The sequence below is a fragment of the Pithys albifrons genome, chromosome Z (genome assembly GCF_047495875.1).
Source record: "Pithys albifrons albifrons isolate INPA30051 chromosome Z, PitAlb_v1, whole genome shotgun sequence".
Lineage (NCBI taxonomy): Eukaryota > Metazoa > Chordata > Aves > Passeriformes > Thamnophilidae > Pithys > Pithys albifrons.
In genome coordinates this window covers 34,478,006-34,498,638 of record NC_092497.1, presented here as the reverse complement: position 1 = coordinate 34,498,638, position 20,633 = coordinate 34,478,006, and the positions used below count along the sequence as shown (strand labels likewise).

At 39.7% G+C, this 20,633-nt stretch overlaps 1 protein-coding gene across 2 annotated transcripts in view; it reads right to left on the bottom strand.

The window, feature by feature from the left end:
• Positions 1-20,633, bottom strand: part of TRPM3 (transient receptor potential cation channel subfamily M member 3) — a 303,699-nt gene that overhangs the window by 35,877 nt on the left and 247,189 nt on the right. The window contains exons 13-19 of one of the 2 annotated variants that reach the window (XM_071579832.1): positions 19,602-19,742; positions 18,205-18,234; positions 16,941-17,230; positions 15,916-16,144; positions 13,893-14,060; positions 8,855-8,980; positions 2,585-2,725 (exon numbers count right to left, since the gene is read on the bottom strand). In XM_071579832.1, the coding sequence (XP_071435933.1) occupies positions 2,585-2,725; positions 8,855-8,980; positions 13,893-14,060; positions 15,916-16,144; positions 16,941-17,230; positions 18,205-18,234; positions 19,602-19,742 (1,125 nt within the window). The remainder of the gene's footprint in view (positions 1-2,584; positions 2,726-8,854; positions 8,981-13,892; positions 14,061-15,915; positions 16,145-16,940; positions 17,231-18,204; positions 18,235-19,601; positions 19,743-20,633) is intronic. The other variant, XM_071579833.1, reaches the window with a different exon arrangement.

Sequence of the window (20,633 nt, the reverse complement as noted above, 5' to 3'; positions counted from 1 at the left end):
AAAGTTCTGATGTTAAGAAGATGACTCTTACTCAGGGCTCAATTCCCTCTGCAGCTTTGCTCCTCAGAAGAGGTAGAAATGTGGCCTTACTTCCTCTTAGCATCTCAGTTAATGTTAGAAGTAGGGGTAATTGAAAGGGGAAGGCCATACTCTGCTCAAGAAATCTGTGAGATACATTTGTGTCATAGTTTCCAATGCAACACCCAGAAAACAGAACAGAATTTTTGACTTTTGAAATTTCTACATGTCTAGAAAGAAGGGCTGAAGTTGATTTTGTGTGGGTTTTTTTTCCCAGTTTGTTTGTTGGGATTTTTTTAGAAAAAGTTTTTAGTTTCTGCTGAGCCAAAATGTTACTTACTCTAACATTCCATTTAACTCACTTGTGTATTTTAAGAATGAAGGCGGATATAGCTATATAGCAATAGCGACAGGTAGATGTAGAATTATGAAATTATTTTAAATGGTATACAGTAGCCATGGGTACAGTTCTTTTACTTACCTTTTGAACTGTAGAATGTAAAATTTTGAAACCTATGATTAATATTTGTGCCTGTGTGCTTGTAAAAGTGCGATAGGTTGTACAATTTTAACCCTTCTCTGAAAATTGTTTTGCTTTTAGTCTTCAGGAGTATACCCAACTGGTCAAGACATTGCAGCCAGAATCCACCTTAACTTCCTCTTCAAGTTGAGTGTAGCCATGATCCACTTTTAATAAATAACCTTGACTGAGATGTGCCTCAGGACATAAAAATATAGGAAAAAGTCTAAATGGAAATGTAGTATTGATGTGTATTTCCCATTTAAAAATTGAACTATCATGGAAAGCCAGGGTGCTTCTTGCCATTTCCATTGTAAAGACTTTTCTGGTTGTGGGAAATACACACTGGAATTGATAATGAGACTAAGCTGCTGCTAGATTCCTTGGCCTGATCAACATTCCATGGCCACAGAGTTTGGTAAGTAGTTACTCCAAGCTGTTAAACCATAGGTATTTGCTACCATGAGGTGTCCACCACAGTTCAGACCTGTTGATGTGAGTTGTTCCCAAGGTTTGTAGATGTATTGCCTGGATCTCAGCAAGGCAATTTTTCTTATAAGCAGTCATCTACAGAAGGATTCATCTACAGAAGGATCCATTCTTGATGACTTTCTGTGCTTTCAGCAAAATGATGGACAATATAACTGGAAAGGACCACCTGAAATCATATGGCCAATTCCATTGGGCTGAGGCAAGACTAATTGCAGTGTACCATAATGGACGTATGTTTTTGTACAATAGATTAGAAATCAATTGTAATGGAAAGTCTACCATGTTCGCACACAGTTTCTTCTCAGAGCAGTTAGAAACTGTTTCCTATCTTCCTATCTAGAACTGTCTTGCTGAAATTTAATTGTTATTTCTTGTCCTGTTCTGGAAGGATTTGAAGCTACTTACACATATTTGAAAATGGTTACATTTCTTCTCCAAACTTTTTTTTCCAGAGAAAACAATCTCACTTCTTTAAATCTTTTCCCTTTAGTCATGCTTTACAAACCTCTTGAAACACTTTTTTCGCTCTTCTTTTGTGTCCATCAAACCACTCTATACCTGTCACATGATGCAGAAGCTGAACTGGGATAGAACATTCCAGACAAGAAGACTAAAAGGATTACTCTATGTGATCTTTTTGCCTTTTGATCTCATTCTTCCACATTCTAGTGCAATTTGCAAACTTCAAGTTTGCATTATCCAAGTGTTGAATGAAAATATCAGCACCTGATGTAGGAAAGAACCCAAAGAAATCCTTTTCTAATCCCTGTTTCCACCTTCATAATGAATAGTTAATATCTACATCTGAGGACCAATTATCAAAGAGATTTTTAACCTCATAGTAATTTTAATACAGCAGTTATTAACTTAATTGTGAGAAAACACTGTGAACTTTTTGGTACTCTTTTGGTACTCTTGAAATACATAGATTTTTTTCCTGCTCTATCCGCAAGGTCTGTTTGCAGAGAGATCATACTGATTTGACATAATTTCTTCCTGAAAACTGTACATTAGCTGTTGCTCATGTCTTTGATATCTTGTGGGTACTTAGATGCACATTTTTTCTGAGAGACATTTTCAGACTAGTCAAAACAGAAAAAAACAGAAAAATGTTCCAAGGAAAGATGTGTTCTGGCTCTTTTTCTTTTTTAACTTATTTTTATTCTTATTTTTATCAATTATTATATAATTCAAGATCCTGATTCAACCCAGCCTCCCATTGGGCTTACTATTGGGAGCAATCCTATTGTGAATTCTCCTATAGGGAATTCCTTGGGAGCTTTGACTGCAGCAAATTGCCACTTATTATTTTATTTAAAGAAAAACATTCACAGTCATTCAAATTTTAGCCATTAACTTCCTGGTTGAAACAGTAGTCTTTAAGTCTTTGAAAGGTTTGTAAGTGCCAGCTGACTTCCACCAAATATTTTTATTAAACTCTTTATGGGCAATCCCTCCAATATATGCAGATGTAGACTTCAATGACGTACAAAAGATGACTCCAAATTCAGTATTTGTACAGATATTAGTAATATAACATAAAAGATTTCTTACTGTGTAAAACCAAAATTTAACAATGGGAGCATTGTAGAACTCGTAAATCTTTCTTCCAATAGGGATCATTCTGTGCCTGCTCTGAACTTCCTCTTCCTCCTTCTTTCTTGAGGACTCTCCATTCCCTCGTCCCAGCATTGCCTACAGGAAAGGACATATTCATGTTTATTTCTTTGTGAAAGACAAATTCAACTATTTTTTGAAATGTCAACAGGAAACTGTTCAAAATTTTTCTGATTTCTTGATCTTTAGATAAAACCAGGTGCCTATAGGTGGGTGTAAAATACTTGGTTCTCAGATTTTCATTTTTTTCAGGAAAGCTGCTGTTTCATACTTTGAAAACTGAAAAAGCCATACTTTGGCCTCAACACTCAGCTTCAGAGTGCAAGTCCTGAGTGGTGAGAAAAAGATGAGATGTGGAGAACTTTTCCCCTTTTTTCTGTATGGTCAGAAACATCTGACTACAGTTTTTGTGGTGTACTTCTATGTAATAAATAGATGCAGACAGAAAACAGGTTTTGGTCTTAAGAAAAGAGATGTTCATAAGGCTTAGACTGAGAGAAAAAGCGGGGGAAAAATGAGTTGGCAATTTGCTGGACCAGAAGCAACACAGGCAGTATCTCTTCTGAAGCTGATCATCAGATCTGTCACAAGTGATGATCCCACAGTGAACTTAACATGGATGCAAGAGGAGTGACTAGTAAACTGCACTGCAGCATTAAGGTCTTGGATTGAAATATCCATGTACATAACTGTAGCTTGTTTTACTGTCAAGTTCCAGACTGCTCATGCGGTTCCTCTGTTAGGCTTGATCTCACTTGTCAGCAGTGCCATTCAGAGTCACGGAGGAGCTATACTGAGCTCCAGGAACACACACTTAAGAGGTCTTCAGCTATAAGTGCAAACCTAACAGTCAAAACAAGGAAATGTTTTATTTACTCTTAATTTCATGATCAGCTGCAGAGAGGTGAAAGAACTGAACTATATAATCACTGAAGTTAGTGCTTAAACGAAGGTGATCCTTTGTAATTGGAATGTAAAATGTTCTATTAAATGTTCATTCTGAAGTAATTGTTTAATTAACAATAGAATAAGAGTGGATTTTAGGTCACTGTGCCCTGAGCAAGTTCTTACTACTAAGTTTGTGGATGCACCTCTAGAATGGAGAACTTCAGCACTTAGAAACCTTTTGCAAGAGCTGAGACATGCCTGTTCTAAGTATGCAGGGGTTGCATGACAATGCTTTTATCTAAATGCTTCTATAACATTTTTCTACAAGCAGATGAAAGCACTTTCATGCCCTTATGTTAATTGAAGCAAACTTTCACCATCTGGGAAGATAGCATTGTTCTCATCTGCAACTTAAAAACGTGGAAAACTAACAGAATATTTAGATGCCAGTCTTAATGCTTTTCAATTAAAAGGCCCTTCTTTTATCTATCTCTGTGCTCTTGATTCAACAGGATGTTCAGCACATACTTAACTAATCAGCTTCATGTGAGCTATTTGGTCAGGTTCTAGAGCCCTGCAGGAACTGGTGATGCACTTCTCACTTATTCAAAAGTGAGAATGATAATATTTCTCTTCCTTTCCCTAGCTTCATGGGAAGCTATTCATATAGGTCTTGTTCCTGTGAAATAGTAATTTTTAATGGTAAGCTGATGACCACGTATTTTTTCTATCAGTCAGTACAGATATTTGTAACATTTGGTCCCATATGGCTCTTGCCTAATTTTGCCCTTTCATTTCATTTATGCAGTTAATTTTTCCTCTATTTTTCCTCTAGTATTACTGCTTTCCACCTGGATCCTTATTTTCTTGAACTTGACTACACACAGATGTTGCCCTGCACACTTTTAATAGAATACAACAAAGATTCAGGACAGAAGTATACTGCATGGAAAGTAACGTGGTGAGACCCTCTCAAAAACTATAGCTTGCTTTGATGTAGCTATCTATTTCCTTTACCTTTTAATGTCTGAAGACTTCTAAGTTAATTTCCATAAATGTAGATAAAAAAAATTATTAAATGCACCTCCTCAGAGCACTTAAAACCCCTAAAAACCCATCAAGATTTTTATAAAAAAGGAAAAAGACAAAGTGGCTGTTATAGTTAAGCAGATAACTTGCCAGACTCTGAGATTTACTGAATATAACTAGAGTAGCAGAATCTGTACAGCCTCAACAGAAGGTATCACTGCCTGAACTCTAGAAAACAGAAGTGATTCCTTGATCTGTATAAAAAAGCTTTTATTTGGAGGGGTGGGGGGAGAGGGGGAAAGTGAGGAATAAGATCTGAATGGTTTAGAAAATTTGTAGCCTAAGAAGGTACTAATTTCTTTGCCTCTCCCTAGCTCCTGATGATGTTCATGGAAAGCTGCCACAGAGTTTTTTGTAGCTTTTCCCAAGGCTTTGTCTCTGCTGTCCTCTGGTGCTAAGAAATTTTGCAGCAGAGTGAAAATGAGTTTTGGCTGCTTTAACAAATAAGCAATGCCATGCTTTAGTGCAAAGGATTATTTTACACAGTTCAAATCCTTCACAATTTTGCAAATTTACTAATTCTGAGAGATATTTAGTTCTCAATGGAATCACTGAGTTGTGGATATTTTATGATAATGCTTTTTCAATACCTGAATTTATGCTTTAGCTCATGGATTCTAATTTTCTGTTTGTTACTGCATTCTTGTTGATAATGATGCTGTAATTTTAAATGTAATTATTTTTTAATTTAATCATATAATATAATACTATCTTCTCCCCTCCCCCATGCTACAGATGGGGCATTTTTTTGAGATGGCTGTGGATTAGATTTGACCTGATCTTCCCTACAGTTAATTATATCTCAGTATTAACAAATTGAAAAACTTCCCCATTATAAGTATTCAGAAATAACCTAAGTGGCTGTGTCAGCAGAGTAATATCAATGCCAAAGGTGAACAAATGTTTTGCTTGGTGTGGGATGCATTAGGGTAGGAATAACTCAACACACTGCTCTGTGTGGGCAGCATCTCTTTTCTAATACATGATTTTGTCCATGATTCACCATGAGTCATGCAAGGTAAGCTCAACAGCAGCTCAGCCTCGTGGTGAAGTACAGTACAACTGCATCATTTTAGCTTGAGGGGATTCATGTGCACATAATTTTTACATGGAGATTTTTCTAATCAGGTTTTTTTGTTGTTATTGGGCCAGATTTTTTTTTTAATGTAATTGAGGACCATTTGCTGATATGGAACCAGGAGAGTTTTGGGTTGTACATTTTAGCATTAATATATGTTAATTATCCTATACCATATTTATCTGTTCTATAATTAACAGGAATTTCACACCTGCTAGAATGATTATAGGCTCTTCCAATTTCATCCTGAGTGAAATATAGATGAAATCTATCTAGAGACTTAACCAGTGTTCACACAACTTTGGTTGAAATGGTACATAGCTGAGTAGCTATACCTCTCTCAGTACATTTTGTTTTATGCAACACTATGTATGAAAGTGCTACCTCCATGGCAGTTCTTCTGAGGTTACTGTTCCCTGTTCTGAAATATTGGTAGAAAAAAGTTTTAATGACTTTGATTTCAAGATGTGTAAAAGTGGATTTTCCTTGGTGTTTCTTTAAGGGGAATATAGAGGAGCAGGGCTTAAGTGCCAGGAACTCAGTGTTCCTGGCTGTTGAGCAGGACAAAGGACACAGACAGGCTGTTGTGTGGTGGTGGTATGTCCTTGGAGGACATACCATGCACTCTTTATGGAGAGGGCCAGCACTTCTGCCTAGTTACCATCCACAGTGTTTTCCACTTCTGTTTTCCAGACAAGCTGAAAGGGTGCCTTGCTGCTGGCATGTGAAATTCTGTGAGAGTCATCTTCCATTGGGAGGGTGAGTTAGGCTAGGGGCACTAGAACTTTAGTCTTCAGCCTGTCCTATATTAAGAATTGTATATTTAGTGATAAATATTTTGTTATTTCTTGTCATGGAGAAAAGTCTAAGCATACATACTAGAAATGCACTAATGTGATCCCCAGGCCAACAGATCTAGCTAGCTTTGCTGCTGCTGAGAAGTCCTAACCCAGTCTCATGCCCAGGGAAGATCCAAACTTTGTATTTATTGTGGAAAAGTAGAGCAAAATGAGCAAATGAGGAACACAATCTTCTAAAGGACTTAGATGAGTTATTCTGTGTTCTGAAATAGAACAATTTACTGAGGAACTAATACCCAAACAGTAAGACACTGAATAGAGTTAAGGATGCTCTGAGTTAGGGCTTCCAGAATCAGGGTTAGTTTGGAAGGCAGGTAGACTGCTGGGGTTTGTGACTGACCTAAAAAATCAGCCATTAAAGGCCTGATTAGGGCATTTTACAAATAGAAAATGTCCCTGATCTTTAGACTTCTGTCCCTGGTGTCTAATATTCAGGATTAATGACTGGCGGCTCCATGAATAAATTGTGCTAAATTCCTTGGTGCTGATGAGCATTGATGAGAGCAGTATGTGAGTGCATTTTTGTGAGTAGCTGCTATGTCTGTTGCTTAGCATCTAGGTGTTAAAGAAATGTGAGTCTAGCACTCTCATATATCTTTTATAAAGTTAAAAGCAGATGTGAATAACAAATACCTTACAGTGAATAAGCACAATATCTTTATAGTATATCCATAAGTTGAGCTACCCTTTGAAAGGAGAACAAAGCAAATACATACTTGCATGCAGATGCACCTGTGTGGAGACTTACTTCATTGTTGCTGTAGTCTGTGTGATCACATTATTCTGTACATAGAAGGTATAAAACAGTGAAAAAAATCACTGTGGGCTGGTAACACATGCACTCTGCATAAGTGCAGTTCAGAGGAAGAAACTGACTTTTTGGCCTATCTTTAGTTACCTGAGCTCAGCAGTGCAAGAGACATAACACTTGTAAGAAGTCAGTGATTAGACCTTCATTAGATGAGATCTATTTATCTTCATTTTTGCAGAGAGAATACAGGTGTAATATAATAGGAATACAGAGGCTTGAGAAGTATTCCTTGGGAATGACTAGAAAGAGAGCTAGACAGATTGTTTCAATGATACATTATTTGCCAGAAAAGGGCTTTTGAAATGAATAAAAGATTTTTAGTATATCAGTTTTGTTTATAAATCTTTAAGCTGAACAAAGCTCAGAAACCAAAACCATGGAAAAATTTTGAAAATTTTAAATAATCATCCATCAATTAAGTGAATAAAAGAAAACAGTATTAATAAAAGAAAAATTGTTTGTTTGTTCTGAAAGTAAAAAATGTGAAGAAAAAGACTCAGGTCATTCTGAATACAATAGTCACAAGCTATGGTTAGGGTGAGTAACTGATCTGTTAAACTAGAGTTCAGCAATGGATTAAACAATTATAATATAAAATAACAATAAATGATTAATCTTACTGAACTATGAATAAGGTACCCTTAATATACTAAGGGATACTGTGGTCAAATGGAAACTTCACAAAGGCACTTCCCAATCTTTCAGGCATCCTCTCAAGAAACTCGACCTAACTTATGCTAGACTGGTTCATTAAAGCTAGAACAACATAAAACTTCAATCCAAAATATTTTTTTGTATTTAACACATGTCAGGTGACTCAATGTAACTGCCTATGGCATCTAACTGCAGACATGCAAAGATCTCTTTGCTAGCAATTAATCTTTCCTCACGGAGGGGTGCCTGAGTGACAAAGCTGTGTTAGAAGTTCTATAGCATGGTGTAGATTATATGCAGAAATACTAAGTCAGCAGTGGAGTACCAAAGTTGTTGTTTCTAAACTTGATGGACTCCACAACATCAGATCTGATATATAGAAAAGGCTGTAAGTGTCTGGAACTTCACTAGAATGATGCACTGAATTTGAAGACATTAAAGGCAGAGTCAATGACAGAAAAGAGCAATAGGACTGTCGGCATATGGAAGGGAGAAGAGAGGGAACATGCAGGATTCATCTGGAAAAGCAAATCCAGTGCACATATCACTTCTTTGCAGCAGGACTCAGAAGGGAAGAAGGAAGCAGTATTGTAGACAAGAAACCAGGAGGTGGGATAACTGCAGAGAGATGGAAAAGATGTCTTCCCCAAATTTCTCCCCATTGCCAAGAAAAAGGCAGCTTGTGAAATGCTTATTGGATTTGAATAGGTACTTCATAAGTGGATCAGAAGCCAGGGATGGTAAATTGCAATCAACAGCTAATGAGTAGAGAATGCCCCATTGCTGCTATTTTGGCTTCTGGTCCTTCCCAACAGCCAGGTTCTTGCCTGCAAACAGGTCCTGTAGGTAGGTCTTGTGGGCTGCTCCTTCGGCTTGCCTGCATCTTGGGTCCTGTAGGCAAGTCCTTCTGCCTGCCTGCAGTCGGGGTCCTGTGGGCAGCTCCTTCTGTTTGCCTGTGGGAAACAGTCTGGTTTTTTCTTTTTTTTTTCTTCTTTTTTACCTAACCAGGAAAATCCCTTTTATTTCTATGCTTCTATCCTGACCAGCTGGTTCTAAGTCTCTCCAAAGACATCACAGTTGAACCCAAACAAATGCAAACCAAACCAATCTAAGGCAGATCTGATAGCCTGTATGGTAATGGCACAAATTAAGAAGAGTCAAACGACTCTGAGAACAAGAGACTGGAAGCAGATGACCTGTACAGTTTTCAGAACTTTAGCTGTTTGATTCCATTTGTTATGCAAATTATTCCTCTAAGGCTATGTCATTAACACAGACAGACCTCTCCTTACATAAATCTGCTGAGCTGCAGCAGCTGAGCTGTCTACGTGCTTGCTAATGTCTTCAGTGGATTAAAAACTGGATGTGTGTTCATTTGAGAGGTAATGACCCCGAATACAAAAATGATTGAAAAAAACCTTTAATAATAATTTTTCTGGCCTGTTTGCACAATTATTTGCCCTCTAATGAAGTAACTAAAAGAAAGAAAATCTCTGTCTTCTATGAATCATTGGGCATTTCCAACAAAAGAAAGACTTTACAAGTCCTTTTCCATCAGAGTGGACCACTCACCTCTTCTCCGAGGACACCCCCTTGTCGCGGGGGAGAAGCTTGCATGCCCTCATGAGGTTGAGAGCTATACTGGAGGTGGTTTGTGCCTCCAGTAGGGTCTCCCATGCCAGACAGGTCTCAGCTGAAGGGTCAGACAAAGTGTGTCCACGGGCAGGATGGGCTCGCTAGCTGTCTGGCAACCATCCTAGGAGAAGGACAACTCCAACCCCCCAAACCCGGGCAGATGGAGCTCGCTTAACCCTGTGAGGCCATCCATCTACGAGAAGGGTACTCTAACCAAACCTACGTCCTGAGGTATTTGCTGTCACCGTCCAAGCTCGCTAGGCCGTGGCAGATGAACCTGAGGAGTAAAGGGTGGGGCCAGTTCTGTGCACGCTGTGCCTTACCTAAAAAATCCATTGCACAGGTTTGAAGGGTTCACCCAAATTGCAAAGCCCTGTAGCGACAGGCAAGGATCAAAAATGGCAGGTGATAGGAAGCAGCTGAAAGACACAGACCCAACCCTGCATGCAGGTGGTTCAGGATATTAGAGACTTGACCCCAGAGATGAGAGTCTCTTGCAGCAGCATCCTGAACGACCAAGCAGCCTTTTCTAGGGACAGCACTGCTTGCTCCACATGGAGAGCGGCCTAGCAAAGGTGGCCTAAACAAAGCTCATCTCCATACCCGGCTGGATAACTGTGGCCAACCGGCATCTTCCATGTGGTCAAACAAAAACAAAGAGATTTCAAAGGCATACACCTGCCTGCAAAGATGTTCTCAAACTAACACTCCCATGTTGGAACATCAGAAGCATGCTTGATACTGGGGACAGTGGACGTCCTGAGCGTCATTCTGCTCTAATTGCCCACGAACTGTCACGGCTCAACATCCACATTGCTGCTCTCAGTGAAGTTCGTCTTCATGAGGAAGGCAGCCTTAAAGAACATGGTGCTGGCTACACACTCTACTGGTCAGGCAAACCCAAAACCGAAAGACACCTTTCAGGAGTTGGCTTCATGATTAAAAACTCCATTGCCTCCAAACTTGAAAATCTGCCAGCAGGTCACTCCGATCTCATTATGTCCTTATGCCTCCCTCTACACAACAAGCAACATGTTGTTCTTTTTAGCATTTATGCCCCAACTCTCCAAGATGACCCAGGGGAAAAAGACAAATTCTACACCGACTTGCGCCGCCTCACTCAAAGGGTTCCTGCAGATGATAAGATCATAATCCTTGGTGACTTCAACGCCAGAGTAGGTAAGAATTCTGAAGCCTGGAAAGGAGTCCTGGGCAAGCATGGCATTGGAAACTGCAACGACAACAGACGCCTCCTGCTAGAGTTTTGCGCAGAATGGCAGCTCACCATCACCAACACTACCTTTCAACAGAAATACAGCCTGAAGACAACCTGGATGCATCCTCGATCCAAGCACTGGTACCTCATTGACTATATCTTAGTACAACAGAGAAATGTCAGCGATGTCCGTCATACTCAAGTGATGCCGAGTGCAGAATGTCAAACAGACCACCGCCTTGTGCGCTGCAAACTTAACCTCCACTTCAAGCCCAAACCTAAGAGAGGCAGCATTCCAAGGAGAAGGCTCCAATTGAGCAATCTTCAAACAACCACAGTGAGAGACAGCTTTCAGGGAAACCTTCAAATTAGACTTAAAGATAATCCCATAGATCCCTCTCCTGAAGCGCTTTGGCAACATATTAAAAGTTGCATCCTGCAGTCCTCTGAAGAGTCCCTAGGGTTCTCCTCCAAGAAAAACAAAGACTGGTTTGATGAAAACAATCAAGAGATCCAGGAATCGTTGAAGAAGAAGAGAACTGCTCACCAAGCACACCTTGCTCAGCCCTCTTGCCATATAAAAAAAGCCGCCTTTCGTCTTCCATGCAGTAAGCTCCAACAGAAACTTCGAGACATCCAGAACAAATGGTGGCTCGACCTAGCAGAAAAGACACATCTATGCACAGATTTGGGTGAACTATGCGCAGATTCTATGAGGCCCTGAAAGCAGTGTACGGACCACACACCAGGTTCAAAGCCCCCTACTCAGTGCAGATGGTCAAATGCTTCTAACAGATAAAACCTCCATTCTGAACCGATGGTCTGAGCACTTTCAGACTCTCTTCAGTGCCAACGGTGTAGTCCAAGGCTCAGCAATTCAGCACATTACACAACAACCAGTGAAACATGAATTGGATGCAGCCCCTATTATGGGAGAGATACTCAAGGCCATACAACAGGTGAAAACTGGCAAGGCAGCTGGGGTTGATGGAATTCCACCTGAAATCTGGAAGCATGGAGGTCAAGCTCTCCATGCCAAATTCCACGAGCTTGTTGTGCATTGCTGGGAACATGGGGAACTACCACCAGATCTCTGTGATGCAATCATCATCACCCTGTACAAGAAGAAAGGAGAAAAATCAGACTGCTCAAATTACCGAGGTATTACTTTGCTCTCCATTGCTGGTAAAATCCTTGCAAGAATACTTCTGAACAGACTAGTACCCACTATTGCAGAAGATCTTCTACCTGAAAGTCAGTGTGGTTTCAGAGCCAATAGGAGCACCACAGACATGGTGTTTGCTCTCAGACAACTGCAAGAGAAGTGTAGGGAACAGAACAAAGATCTCTATGTAACCTTCGTTGACCTCACCAAAGCTTTCGACACTGTCAGCAGAAAAGGCATGTGACAGATCCTGGAACATTTAGGATGTCCCCCAAGTTCCTCAAAACGATCATCCTCCTACATGAGGATCAGCGTGGAAAAGTCAGATATGGCAATGCACTCTCTGAGCCCTTTCAAATAACCAATGGTTTGAAACAAGGTTGTGTTCTTGCACCAACTCTATTCACAATCTTCTTCAGCATGATGCTCCAAAGAGCCACAGCAGACCTCGATGAAGAAAACGGCATCTACATCCGATATCGTACCGATGGAAGCCTATTCAACCTAAGGTGACTGAAGGCCCTCACCAAGACCCTGAATCACCTTGTCCGCGAGCTGCTTTTTGCTGATGATGCCACCCTTGTTGTTCACACAGAAGCAGCTCTGTAGTGCTTAACATCCTGCTTTGCAGAGGCTGCTGAGCTTTTTGGGCTGGAAGTCAGCCTGAAGAAGACAGAAGTTCTCTACCAACCTGCACCTCAAGAAGTCTTCCATCATCCTCGCATCACCATAGGCAATTCAGAGCTTAAGTCAGTCTAGCAGTTCACCTATCTGGGAAGTATCATTTCCTCAGACGGTAAGATTGACAAAGAGATAGACAACAGGCTAGCAAAGGCATACAAAGCCTTCAGAAAACTCCATAAATGAGTCTGGTCCAATAAACACCTGAAGAAAAGTACAAAGATTAGTGTCTACAGAGCCTTTGTACTGTCTATTCTTTTATATGGGTCTGAATTATGGGTCATCTACCGCCACCACCTGCGGCTTCTCGAACGCTTCCATCAGCACTGCCTCCATTCAATCCTAAACATCCACTGGTCTGATTACGTGACCATAGTGTCTGTTCTTGAACAGGCAGGGGTCAGCAGTATCGAGGCCATGCTGATGAGAACGCAGCTGCACTGGGCAGGGTACGTCTCCAGGAAGGAGGATCACTGCCTCCCAAAGATTGTGCTCTCTGGTGAACTCACCACCAGCTGTAAGAGAGGAGCCCTGAAGAAGAGATGCACAGACTCCTTGAAACAACACCTCAGCCTTGGCCATATTGACTGCCACCAATGGTCCACTCTGGCCTCCAATCGGGATTCATGGAGACACACCATTCACGACACTGCTGCTTCCTTTGAGAATGCACAGAGAAAAGACAACGCAGAAAGAACCATTCCTTGCCAATGTCACCTAGGGAGACGTTCCGCTGTGCCTTCTGTGACCGCACCTGCCTATCCCATATCGGCCTTTTTAGCCACCAGCACACGTGCAGCAAGCATGGGTAGTGCCCTTCTCAAATCTTCGTTCGTGAAGCCTAGCCATGATGATGATGGACCACTCACCTATAATGTCATTGCTTTTGAAATCTCATTTATTCATTTCAAACAAGGTGGCATAAAACTGAGTCAAATTATGAGATATTACACCACAACACAGTGCATCAACATCACCATTCACTGCTGCAACATCAAGAGAAAATTATACCAACTTGTGTGGTTTGAGTCCCCATGGAGGAGGGGGGAGTGTGACGAGTGGTATGCTACTATCTGCTAAATTTAACCTGAGACAGTCTGCAATACCTACAGAGGAAGGAATAACAAACTGACAGTGCTGAAGCTGATGATTTATTTTCAACACTTACAGTGAGCTCCATGTCTTCCTCATCTTTTTCTTTCGCTGGCTTCTCTGGTTCTTCTGGTTCCTTTTCTTGCAGATGGATCTCACTGGCTTGGGACATGTAAGGCATATCATCTTTGTTCTTGAACTCCAAGCTGAGGATTGAAGGAGGAAGTAGAATTCCTAGTATTACCTAAAGCAATAATAATGATAACAATAATCATCACAGAAAACAGATTATGGTCCCAATGGTTACTTAACATCAAGAGGAACTTCCCCAGGACATTAAGGAAAGAAAATTATGCATGCGAGTTTCTATGACAATATAGTATTTGTCATTTGGGGTAATGTTATCAGAGTAGTGAAACAAAACATGTAACTTCTATTAGTGTTACTGTGATACTCTTGAAAGTTTTATCTGTTTCTGCATCCTCAGATGCAAATTGCTACATACCAGAATATATATACAAAGTATTATATTAGGCCAATGGTAGGTGGAACCACATCGAAATTCAGACCTTGGACCCGCAAATTTCTGAATTTCACATAATTGAAAATATCAGTGTAAGTGACACATAAGCAGTATTCATTTTTACATGGAGGGTTTATAGGTCTGTGTCCATGCTTAAGGCACACAGGTAGTCAAAATGTAAGTGTGTGTGCTGATGTGCTTACATGAGTGGTCCCTCCAGATTTGTTTCAGTAACCAGGAAGCTGTGTAAGGGTAATGTTAATGCCGGCTCTTTCTTGGGAAATAAGATATGACTCATGCTTGCAAATTTATTTCTTTGTCATGCTGCCTCTTGCTCATGTGGCTTGTAGCCTGTTTTAGCTTTAAACATGCTCTGTTAATGAGCTTCAGTGAAGTAAAACACAGATTAGAAATCGAGTAAACAATTCTCGTGAAGCAGTGATGTTACAAGAAGCTGAAAGAAAACAGCCCATTATCTTCAGTTACTCATTATGAAATAAAGGTCTGTTTTATGCATTAAGAGATCTATGCTGAAAAGAGGAATGTATGTGGGGGAAAATGAATTGCTGTACTGTTCTCTGTATACCCAGGCTGACTATCTGCAAAGCCAAACAGGGAACAAAGCACTTGTCCCTCTGAAGGGCACTAAGCCTGTGAGTTAAGTCAGAAAACAGGTAGTAGAAATGTCTGCAAATGTGAGAATGTTTTCTCTCTGTAGCAGAACAACATATATACGTAGGTCCTGCAGGAGGATGATGAGAATGCTATTAGCTGCTTGTTCTCATTCATCACTGTCACTGGATTAGACCCACTATGATAATAATATATGTACTCCTAAGCATTCTTGACATTACTGAACATCTCACAGCTGAGCAATTACCACTCTTCTCATGCACACAGGTAGTGCAGGAGAGAGAATTCCTTCACTGAAAATATTTCTAGGTGATCTGGGAGAAAGGGGAAATTCCTAATTATGTTCTGACTGATGAGTACTTCAGTGAAATTTAAACATGCCAACACCTGGGCACAAATTAATCTCCCAGAATTCCCCTTGCTTTGTTAGCAGTTTGTCAACTGTGGAAGTAAAGCTTACATAGGTTTGAAAATGGAACTCTCCTCTAGACCCTCTAAGATTGTCCCTTTTGGTCAGCCATCAGGAAGATTGTCAAGGGATTGAAAGGAAATTTGTGCTGGTTGCTTTGATCTGTTCTGGGGAACCCTGTCAGATCAGCACCTTTCACTGGCATCCTTTTCCTTTACTTATCTCTAGAACATTTGGTTAACTTCTCAAGTATGCAGGTGGGGTGACACAAAAAACTCCTGTCTCAATTCTTATTCTGATAAGTGCCAGAGGGGGCTTTGAGAAAGGGAATGAAAAAACTAAGTAATGTGCTTTGAAGTCAACTGTGCTACAATCTCCCTGCTGAAAAACTGAACACAGGAAGAATATACTCTGCTTAATGTCATTGCAAATAAGCACCTGAAGTACAGTAGAGACAGTCATTACTTGTTGTGAGTTCTCTCACATTTATTAGTACTTCTCTTAATGTTTATTTTCTTTTAAAACTGGACTGACCTTTAGGCCAGAATTTTTGCGCATCCGGAGACGACCCATCCACATGTCTGTGAGCAGCATTTGGCTGCAAGTGTGAGCAATGAAGTCCCTGTGCTTGGCTGCCACTGCAAGCTGCAGGCATGTGGCATTGCTCCAATTCTTCAGCTCATAGGTCAGCAGTTTCATTGCCAGTTGTTCATCCTGCTTGTATGACTGGTCCAACAGCTCCACAGCCAACTGGCCGAAGTCCCTGCAACAGATGGACATTCGTTCACTTCCATTGCCCGTGCAGCCTGATGCAGAAAACAGTTCTCTGAAACTGACAGCCTTTGCAAGGGGAACATCACCTTCTATCATGCAAATTGTGATGTCAACTGTACATATGGAAACCCACATTTTTAAATGTAAGTGGCTAATGTTAGACACATAAATAAGTGCCCTGACTTAGCAATGATGAGCACCTACACCTACTAGCTGTCTGCTTCCGCCTCCTTGTCCACTCCCCTGACATTTTCTAGCTGAAATCATCTGGTTATCTGCAACATAAAAGATTGCTTCTGTGCTGTTTGCCCATGGCTTCATGGTTAATGTCCTGGAAAAAGAGTGTCCTGTATCCATTTTTGAATTCTGCATCTTAGACTTCTAACATCAGAATTCTTATGGAATCTAATATCTTGCATTGCTCATCTAGGCATGAGTTCTTGGTTACTTAACACTTCTTGACTAGTATGGTCATGAGGATTTCAATAACTGTTCTACTTGATATGTATGAAGTGTCTTGAAAATGCACAGACAAATATTGTGGCCTGACTCTTGAGGCCTATAGGAGAACACATAAACAATATAGATATTTCACTGCCTTGACCCATTCTCATTTCAGAAGTTACACTGCTAGCAACTTTAATACTATGACAGACAGGTTGTTTAAAGACCATTTAGATTTTCTCTAAAGGGACTGCATTTTCCTTACAAGTCCTGAAAGAAAGCCAGGTACAGAAAAGAAAATTTATTTTCCCTCAGGAAAGTGTGCATGAAATGAAATTTACCTGGAATTATGGTTCAGCTCTTGGGATATGTCATCTACCATGTCATTTTCTGATGCTTCATGTGCCATGGCTTTGCAGAGTTTACAGGCCACCAATGCTTTTGCCATAGCCTCTTCCCCATGTTGCCAGAAGAAGAGGGCCATCTTCTGACGTTTCATCAGCACAGCCCACACCATCAGCTCATGGAATGGGAAGGGAAAGTGATTGATCTCAGGGTCATCCATATCAATATCAACTTCTTCTTCTTTTTTCTTTGTTGTTTTCCTTCCTCGACGCAAAGGGACATCATCCTGTGAAAATTGGAGAGTGTTTTTTCAACAGTGAAGGAACTGAATAAATTCACACAATTAATTGAAGTCAGTACCTGAGCTGTCAAATGCATTTTCTGTAGGTCAGTCCCTTCTCTTTTTTTTTGGACAAAATATTTAACATAGGTAAATGATAAAATATTATTGGTGCATGCACTGTAATTAAGAAATCAATAACCCTATATCTAAACTCATGGGAAAAGAGTCTTGGACTGTCACTCTGTATTGTTCCGTTTCCCTAATAACACAGAGAACAGTCACACAATGCCCAGAACTATTTTGGATAAGCCACCATTAAAATAAAAGCTAAGAGTTCTCTTCAAATGTAACCTCCACTGCAATGCATCTGCCTCATTCCACCTCCAGAAAGAACACATCCACACATCCAGGGAATGTTCTGGGGTGCTGAAGACTCCCTATATGTTTATTATTATGTTTTATCCCTTTATCCTCTTACAAAGGTAGCAAACTCCCTTCTTCAGTCCTATTCTGCATGATCATACCTTCTTTCTCCATCACTTTATTGTTTCTATTGCTTTTAATTTCTTTCTCCTTTTAGCCTATTGCTTTTATCAGAGAAGTTGATCCATTATGAAAACACTACTATCTCCTTGAAACATCAGGGTAGCCAAAAGTACCCATAAAACTGAGAGAACTTTGGCCTCTATAAATATTCAAGTGTTTAATTTCTCTGAGTATATTTTGGCTCTATACAGGTATCTCACTGAAATTCTGCTTGGCCTGACAGACTGAAATATTTTGTTTAATCCTCATGAAAAACAAAAAGGTCTGCTAGACTTATTAAGAAACAATTCTTAATCTGACCCTGTGTAAACTAGTTATCTGGTGAAAAATACAATTCATACCTTCGTTACAGTGAATTTAAACATTTTCTGGATATAGTGTGTATTTGTCGAAGAAGGAAAAGACATTAAGATATATCACATGTTGCCTACCTCCATTCCCAACAGTTTCAGGGCTTTTGGCTGTACAAAAAAATTTGGAAAAATGTTATTTCTTCCAGAATAGAAATGAAAAATTACAGCTCTTTGTATAACAGCTATTTGTGCATACATCAGTATATGCATGTATAATGTGATGTAGAATATATGTAATGCGATGTAATATAATACAATATAGATATACATATATAACTATCAATTAATTATCTCTCTCTCTCTATGTATATCTATATCTATATCTATTTCAAGCTTGAATTTGACCCTATTTCACCAAGAAAACACAATAGAACACAATATTTAGATTCAGGTACAAATCACAACTGGTTAGGGAAAGAGATACGAATTACTGATAAGACATGAAACAATTTCTTTGGACTACATCAGTGCCATTGCCCTGGCACACTTCTCTTGACTTTTGTGGTGCTACTCTGTGTTGATTCAGGGTTTGTGAAATCACTACCCAAATGCTTTTCATGATGGTGTGACTATGGGAAAGAAGTCTCTTCAGGTAGCTACAATTACTGCCTTTTTTTTTCAAATGTGAAGCATAAAAGTATAAGGAAAAAACCAACCCATTTCAGGTGGTTGTCTGTAATCATTTCACAGAGCTGTTGCTATTGACAGCCACTTATTACTACATCCAATAGTGTGTATTGTTAAAATCTGAACTGAGACAGAAAATTAAAATGTGAGGTAAAAATTTGCAAAGGAACTACAAATCCTACTGCGAGGAGTTGAACAGATTTTTGTTCGTGCTGGATTGAGTCAGTGGTAAAATAGATGACAATAAACAGCCTTTGTGCCTTAAGTAACCTTACTTTGGATTCACAGTTTTGTAACCTGTGTGAACATGAAACACACAAAAATACTGAATGGTGGTTTTGCTATGAAGTCACTGATTGCTGGAGACACATCTAACCAATAAAACCAGTTTTGAGTTATGGATTTCTTTGCCCTGAAACCTTCAGGCTACGTTCAAGATGGGTCATGAAACAGGAAATGCATCTAACAATATATAAGTTTTTCAAATTGAACTCAAATATCTTATAGTAATATTTGTGCAGGTCTAAAGGCTTGTCTTTTAAGACCTGTCAATAACCCCAACTATAGATTTTAGAGTCAGAGGACATTGTTTCATGTGCTTGTCTTACCAGGGCAGCAGAACCCAATTTGTTTTTTATAATAAATTAGTAGAAACCATAGCTTGCATGAGTGTTTGGCTTGTGACGCATTATGGTGAGATTACTGCTATCTACATAAGGGAAATGAATCTGTAGACTGAATAGTGTGTGCATGTGAATTTCCCTTGTCTGGATTCATGTAAGAAGCTATGGTAATCTCTGCCATGGGTACAGTCATGTAAAGCGCAAGTAACTTAACTTGTTCCTCACCCTTTTTGGACCAAATAAATTGTGATACAGTGTTCTGAACCGCTTTCTGGTGTAATTGCAGCGATATGCTCCTCCCATGAGGTACTCTATCACCAAACCAATATCAATCAGACTTATCCGATAATCAGGAGGTAAGTTTCCCTGCAATGAAAATAGGGATATTGGGAGAAGAAAAAAACCTTGTTATTGGCATTGTTAAATGTCCCTTATAATGATTTTAGAGTGAAACAATTAAACAGTTAAAAGCAGGAATGTATAATTAAATCACCTTAAAATAGATCCAACCAAAACCTGGATATTCTTGCTTGGAAAGAAGACATAAGTAAGAAGGTGAAAAACTTGTTGGAAGTAATAGAAGATAACAATAGACAGTACTCATACTCTTCCACATGGGAAACAAGGAACATGACAGCATAACAAAAAGCGTGAGGATTGACACACTTGAAAGTCCAGGCACAGTTACTGGACTCTAATTCTTCTGGATAGCACCTTCTCTGCGTTATCTGTCACCCACAGCTCATTCTGGCACCTCACATCTCTGCTGGCATCTCTTTGGACTGCCTCATCTGAACTGAAAAGACATGGTGAAGTGACACCATGCAAAATCTTTGTTCACATGGAACCAGCTCCTGTGTGTGATCTTCCCGTCCTGCAGTGTTTCTTCCCCATCTTCCAGGAAAGAAATGACAGGAGGTAAGAGTGGTGTTATCAGTTCTAGAAGACTTACACAGTGCATGAGCTATTATTATTATTGACAGTTGCTAGATACAATCAGAGTCTATTAGCACTGTTTTTGGAGTTATGTTCAAAGAAGACATATACTTGCTTAAATTCCAAACCAAGAATGAGGAAAGCATCTATCTGTATGTATGAAATTGGTAATAAAAAATAAATCTGAGTCTAATTATTTTGAGTTTTGTTATGAAGAAAACTACAGACCTAGCAATTTTCCTAGATTGTTCCTACTTGAGCTTCTGATATATTTTACTGAAAACACCCTTAAACACATAATCTTGCTCCCTAACTTTCTGC